Source organism: Haliotis rufescens, unplaced genomic scaffold, assembly GCF_023055435.1.
Source record: "Haliotis rufescens isolate VD_foot unplaced genomic scaffold, xgHalRufe1.0.p SCAF_85, whole genome shotgun sequence".
Lineage (NCBI taxonomy): Eukaryota > Metazoa > Mollusca > Gastropoda > Lepetellida > Haliotidae > Haliotis > Haliotis rufescens.
In genome coordinates, this window is record NW_025964378.1 from 874371 (window position 1) to 893834 (window position 19464).

Consider the following 19464-nt stretch of genomic DNA (forward strand, 5'->3'; position numbering starts at 1 on the left):
CATTATCTTTCAGACGTGCTGTTGTCGTGTCGTGTCGCCATTAAAATAATCTATTTCCCCCTATCGCATTCACTCGGTGCTACTGTAACAATACCTAATTATTATTTCTCATAAATAAAACAACGTTACAATTACATCACATCGCGATGAATAAATGTATGATACCCTGTTTTGCTTGATCGATATGCGGACTGGTTTGACTTCGAGTTTGACACAGTGTACAGTTTGCAATTTGAATCGCCCAGCTTCAAGTTATTGGAGTGATCTCTTCACGATGGCATCGCCCCTCTGAGAACGAGGATCTTCATACGGGTCGAACGGATGTCATCGACGTGTCAGTCACGTGACCCGTCTCTGCCAATCGGCTGGCTCTAAATGTCACGCGAACAGCTGCCGGCCCGAAAGGGCTCGTGAAAATTGCCCGAAAGAGGACTGGCGTTTTTAAAATTACACATTAATATAACACACATTTTCATGATCGTTTGCGTCTAAAAAATAACAAATTCATATCAGAAACTAAACGAATATGAGACACATATAAAACATGTTTTTTTTTAAGATTTTAAGCTTTCGCCAGACACGCCACAGAACCATCACAGCGTTGAATGTAATTATCTGTAAATCATAAAATAGAAAGAAACAAGGTTGTGAACGTGACGATAATAGTCTGTTCCGTCAAGCGTGAGCGTGGGAGAAAAACTCAGTTCAGTGACATCTTGCTGGGGTATTCGCAGGACGACGACCCCTCGATTTTTTCCATTCGCAGGACGACGACCCGCCGGTACGCCTTTGATGTGTGGTGTGATCTTGCTAACTTCTGTGACAAGGACCAGGGTTCTGTTGTACAAAGTGATCTTAGCGCTAAGGTGGTCGTGACTCCCATACCTTGACATAGACTTACGTCTGTCGTAGTGCTAATGAGTGAGTGAGTGAGTTGAGTTTTACGCCGCTTTTAACAGTATTCAAGTTATAACACGGTGTGTCAGCTTAATGTGGGAAGAAAGCCCGAAGTGATGCATGTCTCAGACGTTTACCACTTCGGTGAAACCCACGAGCACTGGTATGGTGCTGACAAACCTAGAAACATAATCGGAGCGAACCGGGATTCGAAACCACAATCATAGGTTTCTGGCGTGCCCAAGGGACGCAACTCTGCACAGCGAATCGCGGCGCCTTAGACGACTGGGCCACCCGTGCCCCCTCGTAGTGCTAATGGCTCTGTCACACTGCAACGTATAGTGTAACGTAGCAGTAACGTATGGCGACGTATGAGAATTTTTTCCATAACGCCGGCAACGCTGAAACACGCTATGGATAAGTGAGGTGTAACGTATGGGGACGTACATGTATGAGAATTTTTGCCAAAAAGCCCACTACGCTGAAACACGCTACGGATAAGTTAGGTGTAAGTTGTATACGTTAAAAGCACGCTGGTATACGTTGTAGTACGCCGAGGCTTAAAAACATTTTTTGTGCAAGGAAGTGTCTGAAACCCATAATGGTTGGAGGCCCGTCTTTTACATTATTTCGGTTATTTGCCGAGGTGTCAGTTTGTTGTGGGAGGAAAGTGTGTCTGAGAGAGTGAGTTTGGTTTTACGAATGTAGGACCGATTAGACACCCCTCCCACCAACCCAAGACACTTATGAATCGGTTAACCTCGTCTGCTCACGATCATGTTTGAACCTCTTGAGAACCAGACACTCTGTGCATAACTTGACAACCAGCCACGGATGTCAAACATCGTGACGACAAGTGAGTGAGTGAGTGAGTTGGGTTTAACGCCGCTTTTTACAGTATTCCAGTTATATCACGGCGTGTCAGCTTAATGTGGGAGGAAAGTCCGAAGTGATGCAGGTCTCAGACGTTTACCACTTTGGTGAAACCCACGAGCACGGGTATGGTGCTGACAAACATAGAAACATAATTGGGTCGAACCGGGATTCGAACCCACAATCACAGATTTCTGGCGTGCCCAAGTGACGCAACCATGCACAGCGAATCGCGGCGCCTTAGACGACTGGGCCACCCGTACCCCCCGTGACCACAAGTGTTTATCATAGTCCGCTCCAATGATAAACTATGTGACTATTCCTTTCCGATGGCCCTTAGTTTGAACCCTAAGGGGATTCCAGGTCCGAATTCCGGGCAACCTGTGCTTGTCGTAAGTGACTTGATAGATCGGGAGGTCAATATGAGTGACTTGGTTGATGGTGTCACTGTAACCCGAAGGTGTAGATCGTTGCTCATAATATCAATCACTGGATAATTTGGTCAAGACTCGATTATTTGCAAGCAATCGGCATATAGCTGGAATATTACTGAGTAAGGCTTTTAACGAACGAACAAACGTTTGGTTGCCTCGTTGATACCTGTGGTACATCGTTGTCCGGGTACCTCGTTGAAACCTGGGGTACATCGTTGTCCGGGTACCTCGTTGATACCTGTGGTACATCGTTGTCCGGGTACCTCGTTGATACGTGTGGTACCTATCTCGCTGTCCGGGTACCGCGTTGATACCTATGGTACCTCGCTGTCCGGGAACCTCGTTGATACCTATGGTACATCGTTGTCCGGGTACCTCGTTGATACCTGTGGTACATCGTTGTCCGGGTACCTCGTTGATACGTGTGGTTCCTCGCTGTCCGGGTAAAGCGTTGATACCTATGGTACCTCGCTGTCCGGGTACCTCGTTGATACCTATGTATCCTCGTTGCCCGGGTACCTCATTGATACCTGTGGTACCACGCTTTCCAGTACCTCGTTGATACCTGCGGTACTTCGTTAATACCTGTTTTACCTCGTTGATACCTGTGGTACCTCGTTGATACCCATGGTACCTCGCTGTCCGGGTACCTCGTTGATACCTGTGGTACCACGCTATCCTGGTACCTCGTTGAGACGTGTTGTACCTCGCTACCCTGGTACCTCGCTGATGCCTGTGGTACTTCGTTGATACCAGTGGTACCTCGTTGCCCGTCTGAAAACATTGTGTAACACCCATTTACGTCGACGTCGACTTATTTGGTAATATCGTTCGAATGAATGTGTTGTCTTATTACAGTTGCTTACCAACAAATGTCCGACTCAACTGTGTGTAAGAATATGAACTCGTTTGATTGGTCGACGCCATCGGTTGCCCCTTCCATAAAATGACACATCATCATCAATTTGCCGGATGCGTCATTTATGAAATATTAAACGTCAACGCCAGAGAATAACCAGTCTTGATTATCCGACGAAACAGATTCCATTGGGCACAAAAAGCAAAATAGGAGTGGAAGTTATATGAATGGATCACTGAAAATCAGTGATGACACATATGTTCGCCAAAGCAACCATATGCTCACATCACACAAGATTTCGTTAACAATGCAAAAGTACGGCAAGGTAGCGCAGTGTTTAAAGTGTCCGCCCGTCACGCCGAAGACCCATGTTCAAACCCCCACATAGGAACAAGGTAGTCAAATTCCCTCGTCCCCGGTGCAGATATTAATGGCGTAAAACCTGTCACTCTCAATATATTAATCATGACGCGGTTCAAATGGGTCACACTGAACGAGTTTCAACCGTTTTCTGTGCTGGGCAACATTCGTAAAACAATCCAACTCCCAGGCTTTGGTCGTTGTTGATCCGACCGGATAACAAAATGTTTAATTAGTGGAAAAACCAAATCAGACAGTGCTTCAGGTCTTATTACAGCCGGCGTGATGACGCGTTTCTCCTGGGGAGTGGTAGCGGCAGCGTTGTCGTGTGCTGGAGCTGCTGCTTCCGTTAGAAACCACTTTGCAACTCCATATTGCAACGGAATTCTTCATGGATGATAAGATCATGGTTCTTCCCACTGGACCTGACATAAATGGTAGAAAACACCGCGTGGAATCAAGTTATCTCATAATTGTTTTTTTCAGCTTCCTCTTATATGGAAGACTAACAGCTTCATGGATTCGTCTTGACTGCTGAATTGTTTATTTGAAACAATCTCAATTTTCATGTGGGCAATGATTGTAAACAGTGGTACCTTTTGATCATTGGTGTGGAAGAATTTCGGCTATACGATATATTCATTATTGGGAACAGTCACTGTTTTTATCTATTTTGTGTGTGCAATCAGTCATCATGCTGATTCAATGGTAAACGCCGCCGTAATATGTTGTGCTGAGTTGCGTCCCTTTGCAGTATCCACTGATCGTGGGTTTGAATCCAAACTTCGCTCTGATAAGGATATTTTGCATCAAACCACGCTTGTAGGTTTCACAAAGTGGAACACGTCTAAGACCTGTACTGTTTAAAGCTACGTAAACCGTTCAATTACATCAATTAGTGAGTGGGTTGGGTTTAACGCCGCTTTTTACAGCATTAACAGTATTAATGTGGGAGGAAAGCCCGAAGTGATGCAGGTCATAGACGTTTACCACTTCGGTGAAACCCACGAGCACGGGTATGGTGCTGACAAACATAGAAACATAATTGTGGCGAACCGGAATTCGAACGCACAATCATAGGTTTCTGGCGTGCCCAAGGGACGCAACTCTGCACAGCGAATCGCGGCGCCTTAGACGACTGGACCACCCGTGCCCCCTTAAACCGGTCAACTTGGTTGCGGTATCTCTAAAACAAATATCAAGATGTCATTTCAGTTTAGTTGTCCTGAAGACAACATTGGACCAAATTCGCTCACCTTTTTGTGAATTTGCATCTCCCAAAATTAAATGCCATCTCTTTCCGGACCCATGGTTGACAGAGAGATGCCAGTTAAGTTTGGGAGACGCAAAACTCTACTCATGGTAGGTGTACATAAACTGTGTCCATATATGCCACAGAAAGCACCAGTGTGAAATGGAGAGGCTGTCTAGCAATAATTGCCAGACTGACGCACAGGCGATGTCGTTATGTGATGTTGGGTATATTTATATTACAAGAAATGTGCTGCAGACAGCTAATAGAATACAACATGTGAATTTCAAGCAAACTATGATATTTTTGTGTGTTATACGTAAGCTAGATAATTGCTGACAGTGCATAATTGTACGTCAGCCTTTTAGGGGTTACTAAAATACAATTGTAAATATGTTTGTTCAGCTACTTTATATCACGTTTGAGAGATGTTGCATAATTCACATCGTTTTAATGAACATCTTCGATGAAGTAAGACAAGTTCTATGGATGAACAACTTCTTTATTACAATCAGTGCGACGTTTCGGTGTAGATCCGAACACCTTTATCAAGCAAGTGATGGATAGTGCTAAACAACATGGCATTCTACCAGCGCTTCAACCGTTTGCTCCCACCGACAATGACTACAAATAAACTTACAACAATCTCCACAGCAACATAGCAATGTGATTAATATATCACCAGGGTTTATACGTTCTTGACAATGGCTGTAGATAAATAAGATGGATATCGCCAATAAAAGACTGAATCGTTCACAGTCACAAGTGGGAATAGGATTATTGGATCTTGTCAGCTGTATAGGTTTCACAATTAATACTGATTTATCAAAGGCTGGTTTAGACAAATGGGGAAAGACTGTTCAAATTGGTATTGGACGTAGTAAATAGTTTAGGTTTATTCCATAGGTCAACGTGTTGTTGTTTTTGTGGTAATTGCCAGTCTGTATAACGTTACTAATACCCCGTTCACATGCGCCTCATTATATATGTGTGTATATGTGCATAAGTGTGTAGAAATACTTACGTGAGTATACTTGTCATGTAAACACAAGGAGCAAATTTGCGTCATGTCTGGAGCAGGTGCAAATGTAAATGTAAATTTGCACTGTGTGTATATGTTGCAATGTGAACGTTTGTGTCAACGTAAAACGATGATCTCATTAATATCTGTTCTTTTGCCAACACCAAACAATTTGTCAACAGTTGCCAACTTTTATGCGTATATACAGAGTTGAGCGGACGTTGTTTTCTTTTTGTTTCAAGGAGTCAAAACTTTGTGTACAAATTAAATCAAACACATGTTGCTTCACGCGAAAACTTTCGGTGAAGTAACTCTCTTCTCGTTTAACTTTGCTTGGAAAACACCCTGTTTTGTGTTGAAAGTCGTAAACAGACTGACGAATATGTGTTCCTTACACAATTTACATACTTCATTTACACACCTAAGTCGATTTTCATATGAACGCATAGTAATTTTACATATACATAGGTATGTATAGTTACCCGTGCAAAATAACTTACGTTAGTAAATGTTGTGCATGTGAACGGGGTATAAGATAGGTCTATATACAGGCTCTGGGTAAATCTGGTTGTTTTGGCTCGTCATACAGAATGGGTCCGTTTACCATATTGATACAATATGTGAAGCCCACAATTCGTGTCCTCCACCAAGATGTGACGGGAATATTTTTGTTGTGTCTCAGGAGGTTGTCCAGGGGCACAGGTCAACGTCGCCTCCTGAGGTCAGAGTTGCGTCCCTTTACTGTGTCTGGATTAGATGCTCGTTGGTTCGCACCGATTATGTTTTTTGGTCTTACAGTACCAAAGTGATGAATGTTCACGACAGGCAGCAAGCTGGGCCTTCCTCTCACAATGAACTAACACACAGTGTCATAACTGAAATACTGTTCAAAGTGGCGTAAATCACCATCTCATCTCACTGCAAATACACGATCACATGTGTACAGAGATGTCACGAAGCCATTTTCCTCTAAGATACATCCTGACCCTCGGTTCTGGGAGCAGCACATTCATCTCCTGGTCCATCCATCTCCGTGAAATCCTTTAATTAATTACTACTTAAAGAAATTTTACAACCAATTTGTAAAATTCGCAAAGCCCTTTTCACAAACCCTAACCGTGTTACGAGAAGCTGGCGTGGAAACCGCTTTCAATTGATTTCCAAATAAATAATAAATTCAATATGCTAATTACCCAGCAAAACGTACCTTTGGAGCAAACATCCTTGTCGGAAGACTTCGATTAATTCATTTTCAATTGTTTCAGATTCGCTGGAAAGGTCGGAGGGGAAGATAAGTGAGTTTGTTGCAGAGTTGCATAGACAATATCCGGATACCATTGCTGAAGAAGACAACAATGACAAGATTTTTGAAAAACTCCTTCAGTCGAATATTTATTGGAATGAAAGGATATTAAACATTAGCAGTTATTCTACGCCTACATATGTCCCGAGAAATGTCACACGTGTAAGAAGGAACAGTGGACGTGGGAGCTATACCGTGCATACAAACTCATCTGGGTGGCCACAGACTCAGAATAGTAGGCATTCACGGAGCATATCGGAGCATCGCGTGGAGGATGATATCGCCCATGCATTCCACCTGGCCAGCATCACAATACTGGCGCTACTGGTCTTTGAGGTAAGTCATTGCTCTTGGTTGGGGGTTTCAGATGTGGTGATGATGGTGTGTCGCTGTTTGATGATGTGATGCGGGTGTGAATCTGTTGGATGAGAGGGTGAGTTTGTGGATGAGGGTTGAGGGTTGAGGGGTTTTGATTCTACTAGATGATGGTATTGGGGTTGGGGTGGGGGGTAAGGTTTGGTTGAAGGGGAAATGGATTTGGGGTTATTCGAGGGAATGGGGGATGTGGGTTGTATTGGGGAGAGTGAGGGTTATGCTTCTATTAGATGTAGAGATGAGGACAAAGATCTGGGAATTAATGGAGGGATGTTAGTTTATTCTTTAACGCCGCACTCGGCAATATTCAATCTGTATAACGGCTGTCTGTAAATAATCGAGTCTGGACCAGACAATCCAGTGATTGACATCATGAGCATCAATCTTCGCAATTTTGATACGATGACATGCATCAACCAAGTCAGCGAGCCTGACCACACAATCCCGTTATTTGCCCCTTATGGCAAGCATGGGTTGCTGAAGACCAATTCTAACCCGGATTTTCACGGGCGATGGGGTGATGTGCCAGATCGTTGATACGAATCTACCAGATTAGGGGTGGGGTGGGGAGTATTTCTATATGATGAATGGGGTGGATGCTATTTCTACCCGATGCGGCAATGAGGGTCATGATTCTATCCGAATAAGGTAAGAAGCCTACCAAATAAGGTAGTATGGGAAGAAATGGGATTTCCTAAGAACATGCTTGGATGTGGGTTTATGATGGTAAGGATCTGTTGCAAGCGACGTAAACTACTTTATAGAACGTGTGCATACTCACAAGTTAATGGGCGTGCATATATTACATGTACATTCTACCGTGACTTACCATCTGAAACACACGTAACGAATTTACAAATAAAACAGGATGCTATAGAATACATTATCCAAAATGTTAAAATAACAGATGCGATAAAAGTTGTAAATGGGATTTTTTTAACTCAACACAGGTCTAATTCATGCTTGCTTTACATCCATGAAACTGCCATTATTACAACAATTATGGCGTCAAAAAAACATATGCCGTCTTTTTGTACTTGCACAGCCACCAAAACGTGCCATTTCGTGCTGTAAAGCCTTGCAAGTCTTGCCTACCGTCAGCAGTTGTGATTAAAACCTTAGGACGCGCAGTTATAAAATAGCCTACAGTGAATAATGTCAAGATATCCCGCGAGTACAGTCTGACATCATCGAGAAGATCACAGACATTGGGTAGAAGGTGTTCATCCCAAGGGGGTTGCCGAGCAATAGCTTGAGAAGACAAATCCTTCGGAGGATCACCTGCCGCCTCTAAGTCTACTATGGATGAAACATACGAGGATCAATATTTAGCCATTTACAAATTTACACATGATTTTTCAATCAAACATAGCTTAGCATCACAGTGCAGAGACCTAATGACACATTTATTGCATTGTGTAGTTGCGTTGTAATGTTCTCGTTTTTCATGTTCTCCCGTCCGGGAAATAAGGCTGTGTTGAGAGGGCTGCAACTAAAATAGACATAGCAATATTGACCGATTGCGACCCGCACTGAAGACCATGGCACTTTAGATTTGATGCCGATGGCACTGTAATCAATGAAAGTAAATCTGAAGTAGCAAACTTTATAGAATGTTTTAGCTGGCGTGAAAACCTCTCACATCACCTCTTTGGTGTCTGTCAATCCCTGATAATATCATTAAGAAAGTTTCGAGAAATGTCGATTTGGGTTTCTCGATTTGGGAACCTTTTTAGCCTGCGGTGACATTACAGACCTGTGCATACAAACTTTGTATTGGTGAAAACATATTTGTCCACATGTAAACAAGTCTTTAGGTCTAAGGCTATTTCATAGCGTAATTCTAACTTGATGTGACAACACTGCTGATTTAATGTATCGATAATCGGATGAACGGGTTGGAAATCTTAAAAGCCAGGACAAAAATCAAAACTTCCTATATTTTTATCTAAAAACTGTCCTTTAGCAGCGGTGATAAATCATTTTATAAGTGAGTGAGTGAGTTGGGTTTCACGCCGATTTTAACAGTATTCCAGTTATAACACGGCGTGTCAGTTTAATGTGGGTTGGAAAGCCAGAAGTGATGCACGTCTCAGACGTTTACCACTTCGGTGAAACCCACGAGCCGGGTATGGTGCTGACAAACCTAGAAACATAATTGGGGCGAACCGGGATTGGTTCCCATGGTCATAGGTTTCTGGTTTCTGGAATACTTTTAAAAGCGGCGTTCAACCCTACCCACTCACTCACTATGGGCAAAAATTAGATTGCGAAGAGAATACTTTTCTCAAAGCTAATACCAGTTCACTGAGAGTTAGCAAGCAGCAAAACATTCCTTACACTCGTATAAATGAATGGATTGCTTGTGGTTATCTGTGAGTCTTGCAGAAAAAGAACCATACTTAATAACGTCGGCAGTAATCTATCGACATTGGCTTTTGTTCACAAAGCAGTGACTGGGTACCCGGTAGTATGACATGGTAACATTCAGGTTTGTTAATACCACAATTTGAACGTAGCATGATTCGTCGACCGGGATAATATGATGACGTCATGTTTGAGTAGTTTGCACTGTGGTGTTCATTCTTGAGTTATTGATTTTGACGGTTGTCTCTTGCGTTGACGTATAAAATTGTTTGTTTGTTTGTTTGTTTGTTTGTTTGCTTGTTGTTCAACGCCGCACACAGCAATACTACAGCCATATGACGACGGTCTGTATATAATTTAGTCTTGACCAGACAATCCAGTGATTGACATCATGAGCATCGATCTACGCAATTGGGATACGATCATATGCATCAACCAAGTTCAGCGAGCCTGACCACCCGATACCGTTTACTTGTGAAATGTGTCGATGCGTCTGTTGGTGGACTGGGTTCCCGAGTTAAATACGAGTCAACTGCAAAAGAAAGGTTAGGCAGAGACATTAAACCTGCCTTATCTGGTTTGTTTACAGACCAGCGTCGCACGGCAGGAGTACCGCTGCGCAGCGTCAGACAACAAACGCTTGCAAATTGTGTGGTGATTAGGTGCTACTGGTAGGGCAGGACATGCTTACCCTTTCGCGAACACCTGGTGTCATCGCTGATCTCCAATAATCCATTCATGTAATTTTCACCGCCAATGGATCTGTTTCGGCGCATAATCAAGATTGAGTTATTTTCTGGCGTTGGCGTTTTGTATTATATGGTCTTTATATCAGCATATGCATGCACTGCATCCAACTCCCACATCGATCCAACATCGTCGTCCCACTGCCCAGCACCATCTCCTCGTATTCATCATCCATCTTGTTCAATAGTTCAGGACAAGGCCCAATAAACACCCAATTAATCATGGTTTCGAAGAAACACATGACAATTTAACAAATAGCTTTCTTACTTCAGAAGAAATAGCCTAACCAACTATTGAACAGATCAATTTGGCCATAACCTTGACACGTGGCCATACTTGCCCCTTAACCAGGCAAATACGCACTGAGATATAGACAGTCATTATTACGTGACGGCCTAACCTAATTTAGACTAATGGTTGACACATCGAATTGTACGTGACCTTTCTGAAGAAGGTCATTATTTAGCCATTAACAACGTGGCGTGAAACGGTCAATTCCAGACAGAAGAACGGCCTGGAGAGGAATCTGTGGTATATAAGAGTGAAGGGAATCTTGAAACGAAGGATATCTTACTTTTCGGGATTTCCTAATACTTAATCTTTGGGAGCGTTGGGTGAGGAAAGGTGAAATGGCGTTTAGCGTCGTGTTCAAGGTTATTGCGCCTCTATAGCGACGTACATGCACGTTCTTAGACTAACATTTAGTCTCTGAAATCTTATTTTACACAATATCCTTCTTGACTCTAAAAATAAAATAAAATTCCCTATGCTGATTTCAGAGTGTGGAATAGATCTAGCTTGAGCTGGCAAGACTTGCTTTTGTATGAGTTTCTAGATTTATTTTTTTCATAAAATAAATATATTCGACGGTCATGGTGCAGGACTAGCACGTCCATGTGGGTGGCTTCTTGTACTAGTCCAGCTTCATTAAAGCCGGTTTTATAGTGATAACCCACTGAGATACCAAGTTTAACATGAATACCCAACTCAGAGGTATACTGAGCCGACCATGCCATGTTTTAACCTCTTAATGCCGAGCACCAGGCAGGGCAACAACAAGTATCATCTTTTAACGTCTTTTGATCGGCCAGGGATCGAACCCCGCACGTTCTGATCTCCGGGCAGACGCTCTCTTCACTAGACACGGATGTGTTCTATGGAACGTATTGCATTAGGCGTAACATGGTTAGTGTCTCAGTGAAGTAAATGAATGTGATAAGTATTTAATACATTCAAGTCCCAACACACGTAGTTCTACCAGTAATAATATAGTGAGGTGAGGTGAGTTGAAATTGGGTTTAACGTCAGATTATTGCACTTATATAGCGACGTGCATGCACGTGTGTGTGTTTGTGGCTGCTTGTACTAGTCCGGACTGATGCCGATTTATAGTGCTAGCTCACTGAGATACCATACCGCAGTTTAACATGAATACCCCACTCAGACACAGTATACTGACTCCGAGCCTACCAGTCCTTGTTTTAGCCCCTTAATGCCGAGCGCCAGACAGGGTAACAACAAGTACCATCTTTAAACGTCTTTTGGTATGACGCGACCGGGGATAGAACCCCGTACCTTCCGCTCTCCGGGCGGACGCTCTACCACTAGACCACGGAGGCGGTCTAGTAATAATATGGCCAACCATAACTGTTGAATCATTTCGTACACATTATAATAGTGGCAAGACAGAATCGTTAATGTAAACAGCACGTATGTTGTCAAATAATCATCATGCATATTTAAACAGCATATGAGCTAAGTCAATACACGCACACACAGTCCTTTGGGCACACCAAAAACCTGTGATTGTGGGTTCGAATCCCGGTTCGCCCCGATTATGTTTCTAGGTTTGTCAGCACCATACCCGTGCTCGTGGGTTTCACCAAAGGGCATATACCCGAGGCAAGTGAGTTAACTGACTATAAAAGTCAAGTTTCCATCCTTGCCGAACTAGGCTGGTATTATGGAGTTATATTTTGGCTGAACTAACAAGCCTATGCATAGTCCAATCAAAATCGCGTGACGAAATCAACATCCGGTTCGTAAGCTGCCGTGCAGATTTCGGTCGATTGCAGGATTTGCATAGCATATGTACCAACAACACGGCGTCAACAGATATTTTCCAAATCTTTTCATGTTATAAATCAAGAGGCCCACGTTATTTGATTCTCTTCGCGAAGTAAGACCCGTTTTATGGCAATGTGGATTTTTATTGCTTCCTGGTGCTTCCTGTGGCATGCTCAGTTCCAGTGCTATATATCCCTTCTGTTTATTATGTAAGCTGTTTGATATATTAAAAGTGATTTTTAGTAATAATTTGCCAAAACTCAAAGCATATCTGAAAGTTCATAATCCATTTTTGTTCACGTGGAATGTATAATGTCACGATAAATGCTAAATAGCAAACCCCTCACTCACTCACTCATGCACTATAGTCTTGCTGTCGGTGACGCAAACACAACAACCAGATAATCACGTGCACACGTACTGGATACATACTTGAACTTTTTAAACATTAAGATGAAAATGCACCTCACACCGTACCTGATAAGAATGGCGGCTCACGCTTTACAGTGTTGCGGTCCAAATCAATCCCGACCACCCAGACGCCCGTCATATTGAAAAAAACAAGTCTTGCGGAGTGACTGCCCATTGGTGTAGAAATCGTTAGAGGGAGCGCAACATCAAAAGCCACCGCACAAAAAAACTGTTACTACACTGCCAGCTTCGTGTAGTGGACACCTTCGCGACGGCGGATCTTAGCGCCTACAGCATAGATCACTTCCCCTTGTTATCAGCGGAGCAAAATACAAATCCAAACAAGTTGCGCAAGAATCGATGAATCCCCCCAAGTCAAAAGATGCTTCAAGATTCTTCTCGCAACTGTCGGCACGACTGCACGAAGACGTCTGTACTGAAACACCTCGCCCTCCCATCAACAAATAACAATTCCTCCAAATCGACATCTGTGGATAAATCCATATACTGATATAATTGGTATTTACATTAATCCTGCAAATCTGTTTTTTGTCATTAGTTGTGTTTTACTAAATGGGTTCAAATCTTGCTGAAACAAACTCATTCAGTCTCAGAAACTCTGAAAATGACATTGTTCCTCTCACAAGACCAAGACATTCGTGTGAATCCTTTTATCCATCGACTATCCCATTGTGGAACTCCGTTATGAGATCGAAATTCCACGATTTCTTGTTTAAAATCTCTCTCTCTCTCTCTCTCTCTCTCTCTCTCTCTCTCTCTCTCTCTCTCTCTCTCTCTCTCTCTCTCTCCGTTTAAACAATAGGGTTATCCCAACATGGCTCTTGGCTCTTGGATAAAAATAAATTCATCAGAATACCGGGAACCTGACACGACACGACATAAAGATCACGCAGCGCACATACAATCAAAACCAGTCTATAAAAAACTAATGACCCTATCCGGGATTGGAGGAAATACGGAAACACACAAACCACGTCTAATGATGAGGATGTGAGTATTAAGTGCTAAACTCATAGCACCACAAAGCTCAAAAAGGTTTTTCCTCAATTTCACAGAACAAATAGACGCGAAAACTTTGGTTTCTTACGATGACGGTAAAGACCAACGATTGTTGTTTCGAGCCTATGTAGGAGTTGTATGTTGTATTAGATACATGGAGCACCGATAAACAAATAGTTCGTTAAAACTGGGTTCGAACTCGTTCGGTTGGGTTGGTTCTGTCACATCTAAGGGAGGCAACTCTACCCAGCGCGATGTGTGGCCATGTAAATTAGATCTCTGAACCAGTCGTCCTGTCGTGTAATGCGGAACTGAATATTAAACCCTCGGGAGCTCTTGTCACTTTCTTAAATTCGATTTCTATACTATGATATTGTATATTGATCAGATTACGCTTAATATTTGAATCGCATGATCAGGTCTTTTGCCCAAATCGGGCTATTTATGTTTCCACACCAACTATCAATTCTGCACCGCTGACAAATTGTATGTTTGACCATCAAACAAAGAAGCCTCACGCATTGTTGAATGTTGAATGGACGACGATAAAACGCAACATTAAACTACAAAACATTGTGCCTTTCATATAACAGACTGTTTTAATTGAATAAAAGTGTTCTTCGATCGATGTCCGCTCTATGAATAACGTGTCATTAACCACCAACAGTGACGAGATTGTTTGTTATTCATATTAATAAATTGAGTTATGAATAAAATATGACACACAATCTTTCCTGTTAGTTTGCGCTCTCCATGAAACGACATTTTCAAAGTCAAACATAACAGGAAAAATTCATTTCACTTCAGATCTGAATCATTCTTTCGAGCAAAAGAAGTTTTATGTTTCACATTTTACATAATAATATATTTTGGACTTTGTGAAAACTGACATGTTCTGAAGAATAATGTGTTTTTGGTCAATGGATAGCTGAAAAAAAAATAATAATCCTCTCAAACAAACATTAATTCCGGCCCTTAGTAAACATTTTTTGTGTGTTTTGGGTCAGTGACAAATATGTGATCTAGATCAGAGATTTTGGTATGACTTTGTTCGCAGCGGTTTGTTCAAGCGACCTGTCATGATGAATATTTCAGCCTCAACAGAAGCGGCCACATCAAACGCATGCAATAAACCAAAAGTTGTTGTCCATAAAGTTGAACGTTACTTATTTACTCACCAACTTCTAGAATGCCAGGGGCGGTCGGGTAGCCTGGTGGTTAAAGCGTTCGCTCGTCACGCCGAAGACTCGGGTTCGATTCCCGACATGGGTACAATGTGTGAAGCCCATTTCTGGTGTCCCCCGCCGTGATATCGCTAAAAGCGGCGCAAAACCATACTCACTCACTCACTCACTCTAGAATGCCTATAGTCAATATAAACAACCGTTATGAACATGCGCGAGCGAATTCAATATGGGGGCGGTCTGGTAGCCTAGTGGTTTAAGCGTTCGCTCGTCACGCCGAAGACTCGGGTTCGATTCCCGACATGGGTACAATGTGTGAAGCCCATTTCTGGTGTCCCCCGCCGTGATATTGCTGGAATATTGCTAAAAGCGGCGTAAAACCATACTCACTCACTCTAGAATGCCTATAGTCAATATAAACAACCGTTATGAACATGCGCGAGCCAATTCAATATGGGGGCGGTCTGGTAGCCTAGTGGTTAAAGCGTTCGCTCGTCACGCCGAAGACTCGGGTTCGATTCCCGACATGGGTACAATGTGTGAAGCCCATTTCTGGTGTCCCCCGCCGTGATATTGCTGGAATATTGCTAAAAGCGGCGCAAAACCATACTCACTCACTCACTCACTCTAGAATGCCTATAGTCAATATAAACAACCGTTATGAACATGGGCGAGCGAATTCAATATGGGGGCGGTCTGGTAGCCTAGTGGTTAAAGCGTTCGCTCGTCACGCCGAAGACCCGGGTTCGATTCCCGACATGGGTACATTGTGTGAAGCCTATTTTTGGTGTCCCCCGCCGTGATACTGCTGGAATATTGCTAAAAGCGGCGTAAAACAAAACTCACTCGCTCACTAGTTTAATTTGAACTTGAAAATAGGATTTGAACAACAAATTACAAACGTTATCAAAACAGAACAAGGGTGACAACAGTTACCAAACCTTGAAAACTTATGGTCCAAAACGTAACCAAGGTGTCCGCCTCAAAAATATTACCGTCGAATAACTATTTCTTCTTTGTTTTATTTTTAGCCACCTTCAAACATGAATGGATATCTTATTTGCCCGGAAAATATTCTGTCACAATCACGATCAGTGGTTATTCATATCTCACATAATCCTGATGCAAATAACATCGTTTTTCGTTTCCGTTGTTGAAATGTAGTTGGTATGTTTTAACCCTTTAAACCGACCCATACGAAGGAAAGTACAGCTGACAAATGGTCATTGTTAATTGTGGAAAGGAGAATGTCTAAGGGTTAAAAAGAGCGAAGAATACGTTAGCTTTGCTGAGGACGTGCGCAGCCGACTAAGACCGTGAACGGAGGCTTCCTGTCAAAGCGCAAACGGAGGGGCGGGCTTGTACGATCAAGCGTGTAATTTTGGAGCATTCGTCACCACTCGCCCCTTTTCGAAACCTGAAAGAAGACTCGCCCCACTATCGATGAATGTTATGTGCGAAAATACGACAAACCAATCAGAATGCGCGTATGATTTCAAGTTCTTCGTCAAAGAATCCCTCAAAAAATTATTTTTTTATTTTATATATGTCTTGCATCTAAAAATATACCCAAGACACAGTTAAATGTGTTCAATCATACTGTATAATGTAGAATTCCGCATGTCCAGGTGTGCTTTAAATTGCATCTGAAATATATATGATATATTGTGAAATATATGTGAACAATTACGCAACGAGTTGAAAATTGTTTTAGGTATGCCCGTTTGCGCTAAGACGGAACCCGGTCGCAAAAATGGCCGCGAGAGGGGCACGAGTCGCTATTCGGCTTGTCCCGGAATAACACGAGTTGGTCACGAATGGAGTCGCTATTCGGCTTGTCCCGGAATAACACCAATAGGTCACTAATGATTTTGCAGGTAGCTTGTGCGACCAAGCGTGTAGTTTTGAAGGTAATTTCATCTAACAAGACCATATTTGGATCCTCTGTATATAAAGGCTCCGCCTCCGCCGTATTTGAAATTTATAGACAGGACAATAGTGCAAATAAACCTTATTTACGCGCCGATGTCAATGTTTTTACTGCGATATTTGTATTGACGATCTATCCAAATCTGCAAAGTTGTATGTATCCATGAAACTTGCACTTTAAACTGTATATTTGTTAATGCGGACAATTTCGTTGGGAACGGTTCCGTCCGAATCCAGGTGGTTTCACAGTTTTCCTTAAATCCACTTGCATAGTAATTGATTGAATTCCGACTCAACGTGTTTCATTATAGCAAACTAATTATAGGGTTGTTTACTTGGTGCGAAAATGGTATTCTCACGTGGATTAGCAGGGCTGTCTTATCAGGACACCGTCCGTCGTGTTGACACGTCTGTTGTTGGATGGCTGTTTGGGTAGCCCCAGTGCATTGTGTGGTTGTCTGTCATGTAGATGAACTTGCGTTGTTCCCTAGTGGGTAAAAAACAGAAATCCATATTTGGGGTCACTCTCCGAGATATTTGCCGAAAACTGTGTCAGAACATTCCCACATTAGCATAAAACAATATCACATGATGACAATGGTAATTGAAAAGATGATGATGATGATGATGATGATGATGATGATGATGATGATGATTGTGTCAATAAAAGTATTATCGACCACAATATTTCTGCTTTAAAGTGGACATTATTAGTATTACAATAATAAGGATAGGGATATAGGTGAATATGATGATGATAGAAGATAATGGTGCTGGGATGATGATGATGATGATGTCAATAAAAGTGGGCGGTCGGGAAGCCTAGTGGTTAAAGCGTTCGCTCGTCACGCCGAAGACCCGGGTTCGATTCCCGACATGGGTACAATGTGTGAAGCCCATTTCTGGTGTCCCCCGCCGTGATTTTGCTGGAATATTGCTAAAAGCGGCGTAAAACCAAACTCACTCACTCACTCACTCACTCAATAAAAGTATTATCGACGACAATATTTCTGCTTTAAAGTGGACATTATTAGTATTACAATAATAAGGATAGGGATATAGGTGAATATGACGATGATAGAAGATAATGGTGCTGGTATGATGATGATGATGATTGTGTCAATAAAAGAATTATCGACGACAATATTTCTGCTTTAAAGTGGACATTATTAGTATTACAATAATAAGGATAGGGATATAGGTGAATATGACAATGATAGGAGATAATGGTGCTGGTATGATGATGATGATGATGATGATGATGATTACTGTGTCGATAACAGTATTATCGATGATAGTTTTAATGTTTTATAATGATCTTTATTAGCATTACAATAATAATGATAGTAATAAAAACGGGGATGACGATGAGAGGAGAAGATGATAGTGCTGTTTTAAATTGGATGATGGGGATAATTTTAAGATGATAATTGTATTATATTGATATTATACCTACCTATTTAATCAATGCATGGCTTGTTTCCTTTCAGACTTTCCTAAAGGCAATATGTGTCGGCACGCCGTTCTGCCATCGTAAACTAGAAGTAAGTATTAATCAGTGCGTCCATCCTGTAGAGTCCCTTTATAACACAGCAAGTGAGAATGTGATTCTTAGAACACGCTGGCCCTTGACAACAATGTCGTTATGTAAACTCAAGTCAGCGGCTGAGACACACAAGACAATTGGCACACAACATTTATTGATATGGTTCCCTATTTTTGTCTTCACCGTAACAGAAATGTCAGCCATGGTCACGTGACTGTGTGTGATTCTACCGACCCAGGATTAAACATAAAAGAGTTAGGCCAAATTGCAGACCAGCTATTTTGGTTCAAGTTATACCAATTTTTTCGAGCCTGCTAAATTAACTGCTATGATGTATAGAGATCCAGTTGAAGGCAGTCAACGACAGCCCATTCAAGCTTGTCACGACAGCGAGGCTCTGATTATCGGAACATTTATTTAGAAATTTATCCGAATCGTGTCGCGTGCAGGAAGGGAATTTCCGGTGACCTATTTAGATGACGTGTTATTTTAGGGGGAGGGCAGGGGGCACGGGTGGCCAAGTCGTCTGAGGCGCCGTAAGTCGCTCTGCAGAGTTGCGTCCCTTGGGCACACCAGGAAACTGTTATAGTTGGTTTGAATCCCTACTCGCCCCAATTATGTTTCCAGTTTTGTTAGTATCTTACCCGCTCTCTTGGTTAACGTTCTGCATCAACCCGACATTAAAGGGGAAGTGTACACGCCAAAATCACTTTCTTTTTTATTTCTGAAAGCAAAACGCAATTTTAGAATTAGTTAGTATCAGCTCACAATAAGTGAAAATGTCGTGCCGTTATTATTGTGCTCAGCGTTGTATTATGA

At 42.3% G+C, this 19464-nt stretch overlaps 1 protein-coding gene across 3 annotated transcripts in view; it reads left to right on the forward strand.

The window, feature by feature from the left end:
• Positions 1-19464, forward strand: part of LOC124146914 — a 160414-nt gene that overhangs the window by 114547 nt on the left and 26403 nt on the right. For all 3 annotated transcript variants that reach the window (XM_046517472.2, XM_046517473.2, XM_046517474.2), the window contains 2 exons: positions 6962-7335; positions 18590-18643. In XM_046517472.2, the coding sequence (XP_046373428.1) occupies positions 6962-7335; positions 18590-18643 (428 nt within the window). The remainder of the gene's footprint in view (positions 1-6961; positions 7336-18589; positions 18644-19464) is intronic.